Below are 16714 nucleotides of genomic sequence, written 5' to 3' on the forward strand. Positions count from 1 at the left end.
CTACATCTAGGATTCCTATACACCTCTATTCCTCGATAACAATCTCTCAACTAATCTAGATTTTTCTCTTCTGTTTTGCTCGTTATCACGCCATCAATCTGTGACTGAACTTTTTTTCTTTTCTCTGGAAACACCTTGACTCATTCTGTTACAAAACAGTCGACACAAAACAAAACAAAAACTTGGGTCACGTTCAAGAGAAAGGCCACACCGTGTTTCCTGTGCATTTCATGAAAACGCAAATTTCACGAAACTGTATATCGGCTGCACACATGGTTTACGCAGAACGATAAGAAGGAGGACCATCCAGATCTCCACGGATATAACAGATTATATTATAGGGACGAATATGTGTTTAGACACATATGGGACAGACAGTTATGGCAAATGGATTGTGGAATAAAAGTGGCTAGTACTAGAAGATCCACCCCCACACTGTGCCAAAAACTGGCCCATAAGCAGCTAAGCACATCTTTTGTTTTATAGTCTTTAAATTCTAAGCCAACCATAAGTTCTGTTTCATTCTGTTTTAAGCCTGAGACGTGGTCACGTCAAGGTCGTATCAAGGCCATGTCTCAGCATAGACAGCAACTTCTAAATGTAAACAATCATTTTTATTGACTTACACACACAGCTGTATTCGCAGTTAAATTATATAAAACATCTATTTAAAATAGGGGCGTCGATTTAAAAGAACAACAACAGATAAAAAAAAAAAACATTCACAGATCTTTTGGTTTAATATCATGATAAATATCTCATGTCTTTCTTCTCTCTCTGGCATCATTATACACACAGAAGCACGGCGTGAATCTGTATTTCACAGCGCTACAGTAGTGCAGTGCACCTCCTGCTGTTCAAATACCGGTGTTATTTCATCAGTGTTTCTTGTATGGAAGTGAATGGCTGGTTGATCATCTCATCATTACAAGACTCGTTCTTCTGACAGAAACATCTCACTACTACAAGAAAGCGTCTCATTATTACGACAAAAACGAAACAGAAAGCTTCTAATTACTACAGAAAAAAAACCCACCTTGTTAATATGAGAACGCTATCTTGTTACTACAAGAAAATATCTTTTTACATTTGTGGCATTCGGCAGATCCAGAGCGATTTACATTTATCTCGTTTATACAACTGAGAAGTTGATGGTTAAGGGCCTTGGTCGAAAACCCAAGAGTGGCAGCTTTGATTTGATTTCCAGAAAGGTTACTTCCAGCTGCATGTGGTTGTTTTGTAAGAATTAAGTAGAAGATAGTTAATAGGCATCTAGTGTCTAATGTCCTTTACACATTCTTTCACTTTATTAATCTGGTGTATCTCATTCCGCTTTCCTGAAACATACAGCTGTGTGTCATCTGCATAACAGTGGAAGCTACTGTGATACCACGTTTACGAATACTTGTACCCAGAGATAGTATGTATATATGTATATATGAAAGAGGGAGAGAGCGAGAGAGAGAGAGAAATAGCAGTGGGCCTAATTTCATTATAAGAAGAAAAGCACCCCATTACTACAAGAAAATATCTTGTTATTATAAGAAAAACATCTAGTTACTATGAGAATCCTTCCTAATGTGCGTACATTAATGACAGTACAGTCCATGCTGTTTAAGTAAAGTAAAATATGTCTAATTCTGCCTATTACACTATTTGTCAGAATCTATTAATTAGTATAATAATCTTTTTAGAACTTGTTTATGAGTGGTAGCAATGTGCTTCAATATTTCTTCTCCTAGACTGGGTCTTTAACTGCAAAAAACCGAACAAAAAAAAAAAAAAAAAAAAAAAAAGTGGCACTGTTCTTTTGGGATTTACAGAATGTCAGAAAAACATGTTACCCAATTTCCTTGTTTGCTTAAAACACCGTGGCAGTGGCGTTTACGTAGGTCTCCGTCCTCATTTTGACACATCATTTCCATATTACAAGAAAGATTTCAATACAGGATGCTTTCACTACCAGACTATTCATCAGCTGGTGCGAGTAAATTATGAGGAATCTTTTTAAAGATACGGATTGACTGTTATTTTACACATTTTATAGATCAGCCATAACATTAAAACCACCTGTCTAATATTGCGTAGGTCCCCCTACCCTTGTGCCAACAAAACAGCTCTGACCCAGTCGAGGATGGACTCCATAAGACCTCTGAAGGTGTGCTGTGGTATCTGGCACCAAGACATTAGCAGCAGATCCTTTAAATCCTGTAAGCTGAGAGGTGGGGCCTCCACAGATCGGACTTGTTTGTCCAGAACATCCCACAGACGCTAGATCGGATTGAGATCTGGGGAATTTGGAGGCAACAAATGTTCCTCAAACCGTTCCTGAACGGTTTTTGCAGTGTGTCAGGGAGCATTACCCTGCTGAAAGAGGCCACAGACATTAGGGAACACCATCACCATGAAGGGGTGTACTTGGTCTGCAACAATGTTTAGGTAGGTGGTACGTGTCAAAGTAACATCCACATGAAAGCCAGGACCCAAGATTTCCCAGCAGAACATTGCCCAGAACAACACTGCCTCCACTGGCTCACCTTCTTCCCATAGTGCCATCTCTTCCCCAGGTAAAGAGGCCGACATATGGGTGTGTTGCATGGGTAGGTCGTACTACAGGGGTGCTTTTTCAAGTTTTAAATACAAATGGACCACCAGCACTTCTTCAACTCTAAGCATTCAATACCGACAGAACACTCCATGAATGCACTATTCTACTGATAAAATATAGATCAAATTAATAACCTCCAAAAATGCTGTTAAAAGAGGAATACAGACACACAACAAACATGTTTTCTCTTTCATGTAAACACAACGCAATATATTTCATAATTACTTTTATGTCATCTCACAGGTTTTCACATAACCCTATCATAAATCCTCCAGCAGCACTCTATTAAATGTCTATGCACTGCTTATGAATGTGTACCACAGGTTCCTTTCAAGCAGAGCGATACGAAGAAAGCCTTTGTTTTGATCTAGTTTACACACCTTAGTTTCATTTTTAATTCATCACATGCTGAGAATGTGACATGTTTTTTTTCTTGGCTTCATTGTTATGGTCATACTGATACCCCAAGTTGGACACGAGTGTATATCTTGTGACTGAATGAGTGTTTAAAACTTCCCCAGTCAGCGCTCATCACCACTACCATGATCTTCTGCTTTTTTTTTTCTCTCCACATAAATGCAACATCCTCCAACTTCAATTTCTTCCTAGTGATCTCCACATTCACCTTTGTTTTTGTTTTTTGGTTTTCTAACCAAAGGAAGAAAATACAAGGGTTCTCCATTGACACCATCAGCGCTGAGGAATATAAACATGTTTCATGGTTTAATATTTACATAAAGGTTCATCTAGAGTGCTGGGAAGGTTTGGTACTTTTTGGGCGCCAGATTTTGGGATTGGGTAAACAGGATATAGCATCAGGTCTCGATGGCTGTGTGTGACTTCACTGCTTTCTTAACACTCCTGTGCATCACTACTGAAGCTTACACAGTCTGAACTGTTGGGAAAGGACACCACAATGTCCGGTAAGACAGCTTGGTTGTTTTCTCTGTTGCTTTTTTATTTTATTTTATTTTATAGGATAGACATTCAAAATAACAGATGATATACTCTCATTTAAATTATTGTGTAAAAGTCTTTAATAATCAATTTATTATATAGATATTGGATATATTGGATATATTCTGCATTACTCTATCAGAAGAAAGGAAAAGAGCAAATTTTCGTTTCTGAGCATCCATTTTCCTGGAAATGTACATCACAGAGAAGATTATGTACGCCATTAAAGAACGGAAAATACCAATTAATAGCCTAATTCTAACCTAAAAACATAATGGAGGCTTCCAAGATGATCACGCCAGCATCCATGGTGCACAAGCTCCAACTGAATGGTTTGCTGATGTTAATCATATGCTATGGAGGTCATAGTCAGTGAATTTCAACCTACCACCAGCTGAGGGAAAATCTTTTCTAAGAATGATGTTCATTGATCCAGTAGATGTCCAGAGACTTGTAGAATCTATGATAAGGCACACTGAAGCGGTCTTGTAGTGGCGCAAAACCTTACTAAGACACGCTGGTTTATCTTTTAATTAGTGACAAAAAAATGTCATATTTGAATTAAACTTATATTAATAGCTAGGTAGGTAAGACAATTAAAACGCTGTCCTAGTCCAGCACAAAATATATTATATCTGAGCTACACCATACCCAACTGCCGAAAGCCATTTTCTCAGCAAAGTGATTAAAAATAGCCAGAAATCCAGATGTAGATTTATATTTATTCAGATTAATGAGAAAACCAGAGGTGACGGTGGCAAGGGAAACTTCCTGAGATGACACGAGGAAGAAATCTTAATAGGAACCCGACTCAAAAGGGAACCCATTCTCATCTGGTGGACACCAGATATTGCAGTATTAATAATTATCAGCAAAAACAACAACAACAATGCTGAAACAGTACAAAATATTTTTAAAAAATGATTAGTATTAGTGTACGCAAGTTCTTGAGAAGTGCAATCTTCACGGTAACCAGGTGAGATTATCCACTGCCGCAGGAAGGGGAAGACACACCCACAATCTAATCTGTATATTTCCCTTAATATATAAAAATTATTCTACTTCCAATTCTAAATTAATTACAAACCTCTTTTCCATTTTCCATTTTTAGATACAAATAAATTATTTCTGTTGAACTTCTCTGAGTTTTATGAAGAGGAATTAAACTACACGGACATCCTGAACAGCACCTTCATGGTGGATGAGACGACCATAGCATGCAAGGCTTTCAGCCTACCACTCGTTTACAACATTGCCGTGTGCATTTTATACGTGCACATCTTCCTCCTTGCCGTCCCTGGCAACATAACTGTTGGGCTGGTGATCATCTCCAACCTGCGTTTTCTTTCTCCATCCGACATCTACCTGTTCCACCTGGTGATCGCCGACACACTGATGGCCCTCACCCTCCCCTTCTCCTCCATCGACATCCTCACCGGATGGATATTTGGTGGCGCCATGTGCAAGCTGGTCAACTTAGTTAGAGAAGCCAACTTCTACACCAGCATCCTCTTTTTGGTCTGCATCAGTGTGGATCGCTACATGGTCATTGTGCGAGCGATGGAGGCCCGGAAGGTCCAAAGGATCATGTGTAGCTGGGTTGTATGCATCGTGGTCTGGATTTTGGGTGTCCTACTTTCCCTCCCTGCCTTGTACAATCAAGTCCATTCCATCGATGACAGTGGCTTTCAGATTTGTGCTGAACGTTTCGAAATAGACAAAGCAGATGAATGGAGGCTAGCGACTCGTGTAATGAAACACCTTCTTGGCTTTCTGATACCTCTGTGTGTCATGCTGACGTGCTACAGTGTGACGGTGGCCAGGCTGCTGCGTACGAGAGGTTTTCAGCGCCAGAGAGCCATGAAAGTGATTGCAGCTGTGATGGCGGTGTTCTTATTGTGTTGGACACCCTTCAACTTGGCCACCATGGTCGATACGCTTCTGAGAGCCAATCTGGTGGAAAATGGCTGCGCAGCTCAACATGCAGTAAACTTGGCCATGTTTATCACACAGAGCCTAGCGCTGGTCCACTGCTGTGTCAACCCGGTGCTGTACGGCTTCGTGGGAGAGAAGTTCAGGATGAGGTTCTTCCACATGATCAAGACATGCTCGGCTCAAAAGCCGTTTGAGCGTGGCACGCCTTCGAGGTCCACCAGGTCCACCTCGCAGACTTCAGAGGGTGTGTCCCGCTTCCTCTGAGTAACAGCGCTTACAAAATCACTGTCAACATTTTTAAAATATGTATCAGGAAAGGGATGCCAATGTATGTGCAATAGTGTATATATATAATAGCAGTGCCTCGTGACCATAGACTTTGGTGGAGCAGGACGACATCAATAATAACATAGCCTCAAACAAAGTGGAGAGGCTGTTGCACTTGACTTATGCTAAAGGCTACTATAATTTTCAGAGTCACCACATAATGCACAGTTGAGAGTCGACAACATAGCCATACAACAAACAGTCTAGCAGCTTTGTTATAAGAAGTTTTATTGTCTTCACACCTTTTTGGTGCACATGCATTTCCGATGTACAGACATTATCCACTCCATAATCCCGCTCACCCTCTCCCAAGCTTTACAACACATTTTACAATAGAAATGGTTCTGAATATCGTAGACACATTGTCTGCACTTACATTGTGCCTTTGTTTGTAAAAATGTATTAGAGTTGATTGTGATTATCTGCTATAAAACAAAATCTTGGTGAACAAGGATGTTTAAGATAGACCAATCTGGCAACCATGTCATTAACTGTTCTGTCTTCTGCTCCACCTCCGATCACGAGGCAGCGTGATTCCTGACCCAATGGGTCTGGGTTAGCATTTGTTGCAGTTCCCATTTTGACCACTAATTGTTTGCAATAATAACTCTATGGAGATACAGTGTCCTCCATTAATATTGGCACCCTTGGTAAATATGAGCGAAGAATGGTGTGAAAATCTCTTTATTGTTTAACGTTTTATTCTTTTGTTCAAAAGATTCACAAAAATACTCTGCTCTCATGGATAGCAAACAATTGCAAACAAACCACAGGTTTATTCCAAAAGAAACCCCACTATTTGTTAAATATAGGTGTGCAACAATTATTGGCACCCTTTTAGTCAATACTTTGCGCTATGTCCCTTTGCGAAGATAACAGCTCTGAGTCTCCTATAACACCTGATGAGGTTGGAGGATACATGGCGAGGGATCTGAGAGCGTTCCTCCATACAGAACCTCTCCAGATCCTTCACATTTCGAGGTCCACGCTGGTGGACTCTCCTCTTCAGTTCACCCCACAGGTTTTCTATGGGGTTCAGGTCAGGGGACTGGGATGGTCATGGCAGGACCTTGAGTTTGTGGGCAGTAAACCATTTTTGTGTTGATTTTGAGGTATGAGTCTTCTTTGCTCATATTTACCAAGGGTGCCAATATTAGCTGAGTGCTCTGCCCTGCGATCGCACAACATCTAGAAAGGTGAGCAAAAACATCAGCTTAAATCTGTAAAATAACTTTTTAAAGAGTATTGATCACTCAAAGGAGATCATTAGTATTGGAACAGAATTTTAAACGTATGGACTTTATGAAGATGAAATTTTGTTGAATGGCTGATATACACCGCTTACACACAGCTGAAATAAACTTCAGTAGAGTTTAATCCTAGATTATTATTTGATTGGTCTAAAATATTTATATATTAACCTACAGAGATGATGCATGAGGGTAAGAAAAACTTTCTTCAATTGATTTTTTTGTATTTTAAATTGTAAGCATTTTATGGAAGTAAAAAAAAAAAAAAAAGTCTGTTTTTTTCCCTTTCATTTTATCTCCTGTTTCAATTTCTGGAGTCTACTACTGTATATCTAAACTGGCCTCGGTGTATTTCTCAGACTCAGATGAATGGAAAAGGAGGGGGGAAGATGACGACTAGTGTGTGAGGACATACACTAAATAAAAAGTGATGCACTCAGGTGGATTTTAGAAGCGGTGATGGCACAGATTTATTTTGTGGCACCATCTACCGACAACCAATCTCGTCCTATGGAAAACATTGCCCCAAAATACCTTCTTTGGTTTTTGACTGTTCTACTGAAAATGATTAAAAGAACATGTGGAAATTACAGCGTAGAAACAACATCAGATCTAGCCTTTTCTCCTACAGTAAACCTCCTGTACTTCATCAATATCCCTAAACTCAGAATGTAGCAAGCTGGCTAGTAGCTTTAAAAAAAAAAAAAACCCCACATGATCCTAATAGGATCATTTGGTTTATTTGATGTCTGAGGCACTTAAGTATGATATAGCAACAATAATGACTACAACTTTTTTTTATTTTTATGAACATCATTATAGCTCAAATATGGTACAACCATGTTATTATAGTAAACAATACCAGTTTACAGGTACACTGTTGTTGTTAATTGTGCTTGAAACGTAGTTAGTCATGTTATGTTATGTTACATATTATGTTATGTTACACCACATAAAAAAGACATTGTGAATAAGCTAACAATAAATTCAAACGTATGCATGAATGCAGGTTTGAGCACTCAGGTTTGCAGTGTTAACATAGACATACTGTAGTGTTGCCTAACCCTACGCCTAGTGGGTTACTGGCTTTTGTATTATTATTATTTCCCTCCAGTTTAGATGCTTTTAGTCATCATTTATAGATCTTACTGTGACTGATTATTTTCTCTTACAGTACAATGTCAAGTGGTACACATGAGATGTATTATTATATTATCGCTCTAGTCCTGTTTAAGAATAACATGTGAAAGGTGGAGATGTTAGCCACACTACTTTGTCGACCCACCGAACAAGTTCACATCTGTTCAGAAAACAAAACCTTAGCAGAAAGCGAAGACAACTTCAGCTTTGGTCCAAAATAAAATATCTTTATGATAATGCTACTGAAACTGGTTAAAATAACATGTTAGGAATGGAGGAAATGACATCTTAGCTTAATAAAAGCAGAGCTATCCTTATTTTTCTTTATTATTCTTCACCGGCTGTGATATCCCTCAGGAGGACGAAGTCGGCTTCTCATTCACAGCTTCTCGTTGGAGTTCCACTTGAAATGATTGCAGATGCAACATTGAGCCTGTAGAGGACGCTCATTATTCACTTCAGAACCATGTGCTGTATTTAAACCAGCACTGAAACAGCCAGTTCTAGCACTTGCACAAACTGATTTGTCTTTGTTGTTGGTACGAAATTGATTTTTTTAAACCCTTTGCCATATTATATTGCCCAAGATGTCTAATTTCTCTGTATGAACTGTTTAACGTGTTAAAACGTCTTGGGCCGCCAGCGTCTCAGCACATCCTGAAATAAATGGGCTTTGTACAGTAGAAGAATCTGGATCCAGCTTGGCACAAAGTCTTCTTCGCCCTTAAAATTGGCCATGTTGACCATGTTTTCAGAGAACTTTTGAAGGAGTTAAAACCTTTTGGGCTACTAAAAACATATCCTTAAATAGATGAATGTGGATCCAGCCTGACTCAAACGCTTCTGTATGCTTAAAGGATCATATTCTTTTGTGTAAAATGTCTACTTTCCCTGTATGAGTCAGCGTTCTGAGCACTGATTAAAAGGTTAAACGTCTCGAGCCGCCAAAATCACAACACATTTCGAGAGAAGTGGACTTCCTAAAACAGAACAATTTGGAACCAGACTTCTTCACTCTCAAACATATCCTAATGTATTTCATAAAAATGGCAAATTTTCAATAAAGAAAAAAAGATGCTGCGGTATATATTTTATGGTGGCTTAGTGATTAGCACGCTTGCCTCGTACGTCCAGGGCTCCCCGCGACTCTGTGTAGGATAAAAATATGAATATGAATGGATGGATGGATGTACTTCACTAATTACAGGTTTGAATTAAATTGATTAACTAATTGAGCAAATAAGTCAATCAGTGCTGTTTTCATTGGTGTGTTATTGCCCCCTACTGGCAAAAGAAGTGAGAATGGTGTATGTGTATGTCCATTACATGATACCTGAAATTTCATAATCATTCCAGACATTACAAACCACACCACTCACACAGTTTACACTCTCAGATGAAAAGGGTACTAATCTGTACCTTTCCTTGTCACTGCAGTGGTACTCTCAAGCATACACCTTTCGTACATTTAATGCTTTCGTCATTTACTTAGAAAGGTGCATACAGTGTATATTTTACACTTTAAAAGGTAACAATTATGTACCTTAAAGCTTTGTAAGGGTACATTTATATCCACATTTATATCCAAAGTACAAAAGAAAAGGGTACCGGCCCTGCAACATCAAGAAAATTCCCACCACACCCAACACATGAGTATGTGTCGCTTCCATAAAAAACTTGATTATGCGACACATCTGGGAGGAATTCCTAAATAACGTAAACTTCATAGTAGTTTAAACCACATAGGGAAATGAACTTTTTAACATTTGATGTACACAAAGCATTCACCTACATGAATCAAACACGGAGTAGAACCAGCTTTGTCAGCAAATAACAGCTGCACGTCTTCCGATATGTCTCTGTCGGCTTTGCACATCTGGATGCTGATCATTTTTGCCCGGAAGAATGCTTTGTTTTCCTGTTGAAAGGTGAAGCTCTGCCCCAGTCTCACGTTTCTACTTCCATCCATTTTGCCCTCAACCCTAAGCAGTTTCCCAGTCCTGTTGATTAAAACAAAACAACAGCATTCCTACTACATGCTAGGCGATGCTCCCAGCACCATGCTTCACTATGAGGATGTTGTTTTCAGGGTGATGAGTAGTGTTAGATTTCTGACAAATTTGCCAAGGCCACGCAGAATATTGCTGTCTTGGACCTCTCCACAAAGCCCTTAAAAAAATCAAGTATAACATCAGAGGCAGGGGTGAATCATTTTTGGGAAAATGGCAACAATTTATTATCTACTGCGATGATGTACGCACCCTGGAGGTGGATTGAGGAGAGTTAGACGGTAAACACTAATCTTTTCACCCCTTTTTTGTTTTGTTTTGTTTTTCGTTTGTTTTTCCGGTTGTTTGTTTGTTATTGTTTTTCGTTCCCCCCTTTCTTTTGGTTTTGGCTGTGATTGTTTTGTTGGGGTTGTTTAGCGGGGTGTTATAATCTGTAAAATGCAAATTTCCAATAAAAATTCTATGATCAAAAAAAAAAAAAAGATATTGAAAAAAAAAAAAGACTTTCTTTTTTTTTTTTTTTTTTTTTTTTTTTTTTTTTTTTTTGCCAAGGCCAAAAAATTTACATTTTGGTCTCAGGAAAACTTTCATATGGTGTTTTTTCCCGCCCAATAATTTCTTTCTTCTCACCGATCTGCAATAAACCCCAGCTATATAGAGTGTCTGTGATATATGGTTGTCCTGTGAACAGCTTCTCCTATCTTGTGGATCTCTCCAGGTTCTTCAGAGTTACATTTGGCCTTTTGGTTGTTCCTCTGACCCTCCATACTACTGTCATTAACTTTTGGTGGACTGCGAATTTTTAAATAATTTTTATTAATAATTTATTGAATTATAAATCTTGTATTGTAGCACTACTTGTATTGTTCTCCACTTGATATATCGCTTTACTTGTATTTCCTCATTTGTAAGTCACTTTGGATGAATAAATGAATAAATGTAAATTAATTTAATGGTGTAGTGTTAAAAGTTTAAGGGGGTGCGGGGTTTGTTTACGTAAGGTGCTGTGCAAGGCATTTCTGTGCAAGCGTTTGGTGCTTTCCCAGTTGAATGTCATTTCTTAATAATTCTGCAAGCTTTGCCAATAACTTTACTGAGGTGTGACCAATGCAGTGTCAAATATTACTGCATGTTGTTGTAATACAGTTATACGACTAGAGCTGCAATACAAAGAATAACTCGAAACAAGGTGCTGGTAGTACAGCACGTCCATTACAACACGCATATCGTTGTGATTTTCCCCTACTTTTTAGATGTTTAAAATGATTTCAACATGAATGTATAGTACACGTGGACAGGTGTGATGTTTAAACACCACGAAAAACCCTTATCGTCTCCTTCTCTGTTATGAAACTGCTGATTAAATCTTTGCACATTTCTTGACTACACTTCATACACAGGAAGAACCTGGCCGTAATCATTTGCTTTTCTATATGAGGCATGTGCTTCTACTCCACCAGAGGAGCTTTGGCACTCATGAGCAGCTGCTGCTTGCTGAAACTTTGCGGATTTATCTTCTCCAGTCAGAAAAAAACAGCAGAATGGTAAGACCAGGTATCATTATTAATAATAATAAAAAAAAAAGACCTGACTCAGATCTCAGATCAAGAACAATCGCGAAAAAAAAGTTTTCCTTATTTTAAAGATTTAAATTCCTGCTTATCTATTGTACGCTTTTGAACCGAATTCCACTTTATTAATTTACAAGTTGCCCTATTTCTCGCTTTGTTCCCTTTGTGAAGCATGTACAGACAAATGCTTGCCTTAAAAGGCGAGTTAGGTGCAAATATTTGTTTGCTATTTTCTATTTAGCCCTAATTTAGGCTGAATGGTTGCTAAAGTAATTGAAGTACTATATCTTGCACAAAATACTTTCCATAAATAAATGTCTATATCTTCATAACACTGCAGCTGTGGATTTTTTTAAATACAGATCTTGTCAAATTTTTGGCGTTTTACAGAGTTCTACAAATATTTACAAGTTTACGTTTAAGTAAAACCGTATTATCATACGCATAGAGGAGCTGAACGACCTCTATAATAATTGCTCAGCTACACAATGAAGTGTTCGTGTTTATACTTGCATGCTGCATCCTAAACCATATCGTGGTTTTATGGTTTCTGACATCACTGAAGAACTAGATACAGTTAGGGATGGATATTTTGCAGAAATCTATTTAATGTGAGTTATTGGCGCCATTAAACTGGCTGTTCTAGTATAAAGCTAAAGAAGCAAACAACACTACATTTGGAATGAAAAAATAAATTGTGGGCATTTCATTTTTCAGCACTTGTTTAAAGTGACATCTTGTCTTCTTTTCCAGTACAACACATCAAACATGGAGGATGAGAATTACTATGGGAACGACAGCTATCCAGGAACTGGGGCCTCTCCGTGTGACAATTACCTGGGTGCAGCAAACAGCCTTGCGGTTGTGATTGGCTACGTTGTTGTCTTCTTCCTTGGTATCATGGGGAATAGTGTGGTGATGTTTGTTGTGTGCACCATGAAGAAGCACAGAACATCTACTGACGTCTACCTGATGCACCTGGCAATTGCCGACCTGCTGTTCTCGCTCACGCTGCCCTTCTGGGCCATCTACACCAGCAAATCGAATTGGGTTTTCGGGACTTTTCTGTGCAAGTTGATCTCGGGTGTCCAGGAGGCGACGTTTTACGGCTGTGTCTTCCTGTTAGCGTGCATTAGCATCGACCGCTACATGGCCATCGTCAAAGCCACTCAGTTCCTCTCAAAACAGCAGCGTGTAGTGAGGTCAGTGTGTATTTTGGTATGGTTAGGGGCCATTGCACTGTCGATTCCAATCGTTGTTCAGCGAGAAGCACTGGATATAGACGGCAATAATAGAATGCATTGCTACGAGAACATTACAGCGGAGAAGATGGACGATTGGCGTGTAGGATTGCGAGTCCTCCGTCATGTCCTTGGCTTTTTCTTTCCACTTACAGTCATGGCGGTCTGCTATGGCTGCACAGTTGGAACCCTCTTTCGCTCACGTAATAGCCAAAAACACAAAGCAATGAGAGTGATCTTGAGTGTGGTGCTGGCTTTTATCATCTGCTGGCTGCCTAATAATGTAGCTGCGTTCGTGGACACGCTGCTACGAGGTGGGTTTATCACCGACACATGCGAGACTCGAGATAATCTGGAGGTCACCTTGTATGCCACTCAGGCTTTGGCCTTTATGCACTGTGCCATCAATCCCATCCTCTACGCCTTTGTGGGCAAGAAGTTCAGGAACCATCTGCTGACTTTGCTCTCGAAAAAGGGACTAGTGACCAGGGAAGTGTTCAATCGCTACCGAGCTGGCTCAGTCTACAGCTCAGGAAGCACCAGACACACTTCTGTCACACTGTAGAGCTTCCATGAGTTGTACTAAAAGTAGATTTCCAACATGAAACAATATGTGCTCACCAATATCTGCATCTTGGAGTGCCTATATGGCAATAAGAGTAACTCTGTGTGGGTCTTAAAGGGCATAAATGGAAGTAGGTGTGTCTTTGAGTCCATAAATAGTTCAAGTTTGCCATTCATGTGCTTGTATTTAACATTTTAACACAAGCTTCATAATCTAGTGCTAATGGTACTTAGCTAGCTATCATGATCAAACCGGACAGGATTTCTGCAAGGACTTTTCAGTCATGTTCATAACTGTATCTAATCTTTAAAAAGTCATTATAAATGTTCTCAATCTTCACAGCTAACAGTAGTTAGCTAGCTATCATGCTCACACCTGACAGGATTTCAAAGAGAATTTTTAAAGTCATATTCATAAATGTTCATAGTCCACATTCTAATGGTAACGAGAGCTCAAAAAATGTTTAAATTCATTTAAACATTTTTTTTTTTTTATGAATGTCATATTGATAAATGTTCATCTACGCAACTAACGGCAGCTAGCTATAGCTAACGTGATCCTGACAGGATTTCTGTGAGGATTTTTCAGTCGTATTCATGAACGTTCATAATCTATACAGCTAATAGTAGTTAGTTAGCTAACACGAACAAACCTGACAGGATTTCTAGCAGATTTTTCAGCCACATTCATAATATAACGTTCATAATTTCAATCGTTCAGAACCTTTGCCGCTAACGCTACCTGCGGACTAAACCAAGGCAATTAGATATCTAAGCTATCTTCCCTCACTGAGTGCAGCCAGATCTTTCTGGCTCAGATTCATTTCTTGATTTTGTATGTCGTCTCTCTAAGTATCTTGATTGTTATCTTGATGATTATTTAGTTCCTTTCAGACTTAATTGGTGAATCCTAACCAAAACCATGATGTTCTACGTGGATGTTCTATAAACCCATATTTTTTTAAAATGTAAAAACACCTAAAGAACCACCTGTCATTGTGAGAAAGCGGTTTTTAGGCACCATTTTATCAGCATTGTTTATATTCCTAATAATATTGGTGGTACAAAATAAGACAATGCATTGTACAAGCCATGTATGATTCGGTTAGAGAGACTTGGGGTAGAGTATAGTTTATAAAGAGGATGTAAAAAGAAGAACTGAAAAATACATTTCTGATGTTTGTGTTCTTGCCTTTCTTTCTTTTTTCCCTGATTGACATCATCAGTGTGTTGAATATTAAAATAAATCTGTCTTTTTCACATATGTTTCTACATTTCTTGCTTTAACCACACCCAAGGGACATGGGGTGAACAATAAATGAACCAAAAAATCCCTCAAAACCCTTATCTTACTTTGCATAGGGAGGGTTTACTCTTTACACTTGGGAGAGTTTTTAAAATAGATCCACTTAATACTAAATATGATTTCTTAAAATTAGTCCAAGCAGTAAGGTTTCATATTTGCTGTTACGACGTTAGAATTATTATAAAAGGATTTAATTTTTTTTTTTTTTTAAATTAAGCATTTGTTTTTCCAGCGCTTTCATCCTTTTATCATTTCTAATAAGTAGTTCCAAAGACTCAAGCCTGTAATGTTCTATGTACTTGATATAGCCTACAGTGGAATCCATAAATGAGTCATGAATCACAGGTGCTGGAGGAAATCTCAGAACTCACCGATAACAACTGCAGAATTTGCGGAAACCTTTTTTGCTTAACCTATACTGATAAGAGATTTTTGCAAATGATCTCGCTTGCAGCAAGCATGTGCTTGGAAAACTTACCGTAGCAAATAAAATATAATCAGTCTTTATTTAAAAAAAAAAAAATTAATTCTTGAAAATCCATCCGGTCGTGTTTCAGAGAAACTGAAAACTCCATCCTGAAGACTTCTTTGTGTTGGAACAACAAACAAGCAAACTGTTGACACTGGAGACTCCTTCCAAAAATGATAAATAAACATCTCCTCATAGAAAACCTCACCACATCAACGATTATACATGTTGGAGGAGGAGCATGGAGAACACGGAGCACGGTGGAGATGTGGATCCCTTACATGTCGCCTGAGGTGACCGACCGACCGACCAGGTAGGATGCAAATGAATTCCAATACTCATGAGGATGGACAGGGGAGACTTGTGATCTAAATGGCTTCCATCCATGCGTTTTCTGTACTGCTTATCCTACACAGGGTCATGGGGAGCCTATCCCACGGGACAGTTTTTTAGCCTACAGCACATGTCTTGACTGGAGGAGGAAACCCTTGAAGCACAAAGAGAACATGCAAATTTTGAAAGGGCAATGCTGGGAATTGAACCCCCAACCCTGGAGGTGTGAGGCAAATGTGATAACCAGTAACCCTGGTGTTTGTGGCTTTTTCCCCATTAAAGTTCAAGTTTCAAGTACACGCTCCATGCATATGTTTCTGTGTTTGTGTGTGTGTGTGTGTGTGTGTGTGTGTGTGTGTGTTGTCAGCTATGCCTCTCTCTCTCTCTCTGTAGTTACCGCAGTTCCTGAACGCACAGAGAAACACACATACGTACCCTGTTGTTAATAAGGCACAGGTGAGAATTATCGCATGTTAACAGCCGGTTCCCCCGCCTCCTCTCCATCCGACACTCGACCACCTCCTCGCTGCCACAGAGATATTTCTATAGCATTTACCAACATTGCAAGTGTCAGTGCATTCTATCAGTAAGTTTTCCACAATGGCAGATGACTTTGCTCTTTCCAGTTTCTCGATAAACAACAAGCTGCAATTTTTTGTCGTATTACCGTCTGCACGAGAGAGAAATCAGACAATGTGCTTGTTTATAGCTGCTGTAAGTGATAACAGGAACTAACTTGTCTGTCAGATCTTTCGCTTACATTACATGTAACTGTAATGGTTAAAGCCCACGATATGTCATTCGCTGACAAATATTAAAGTGTTGGCAAATTGCTGCGGTTTTTTTTTATGAGGAATAAAACAGGAACTAACTCCTCTCGCAGATTTTCTGCAACATTAAATGGTTAAAGACCACCATATGTCATTTACTGATCAATCTAAAACTGCAGTTGTTGGATAATTACTTTGGTTTAAGAGGAAAACAGGAATAAAACATAATTGATA

The 16714-nt window shown here is 38.9% G+C and overlaps 2 protein-coding genes across 2 annotated transcripts; both read left to right on the plus strand.

The window, feature by feature from the left end:
• Window positions 1-3141: 3141 nt before the first annotated feature.
• Window positions 3142-9435, plus strand: LOC108266440 (C-X-C chemokine receptor type 1). Its single transcript, XM_017469761.3, has 2 exons — window positions 3142-3531; window positions 4677-9435. Exons 1-2 carry the CDS (start codon window positions 3525-3527, stop codon window positions 5762-5764), a joined length of 1095 nt encoding a protein of 364 aa, XP_017325250.1. The 5' UTR covers window positions 3142-3524; the 3' UTR covers window positions 5765-9435.
• A 1951-nt stretch (window positions 9436-11386) lies between these two features.
• On the plus strand, window positions 11387-15067 carry cxcr2 (chemokine (C-X-C motif) receptor 2). Its single transcript, XM_017469760.3, has 2 exons — window positions 11387-11770; window positions 12551-15067. Exons 1-2 carry the CDS (start codon window positions 11660-11662, stop codon window positions 13601-13603), a joined length of 1164 nt encoding a protein of 387 aa, XP_017325249.1. The 5' UTR covers window positions 11387-11659; the 3' UTR covers window positions 13604-15067.
• The last annotated feature ends 1647 nt before the right edge of the window (window positions 15068-16714 follow it).

This window comes from Ictalurus punctatus, chromosome 6 (genome assembly GCF_001660625.3).
Source record: "Ictalurus punctatus breed USDA103 chromosome 6, Coco_2.0, whole genome shotgun sequence".
Taxonomy (NCBI): domain Eukaryota; kingdom Metazoa; phylum Chordata; class Actinopteri; order Siluriformes; family Ictaluridae; genus Ictalurus; species Ictalurus punctatus.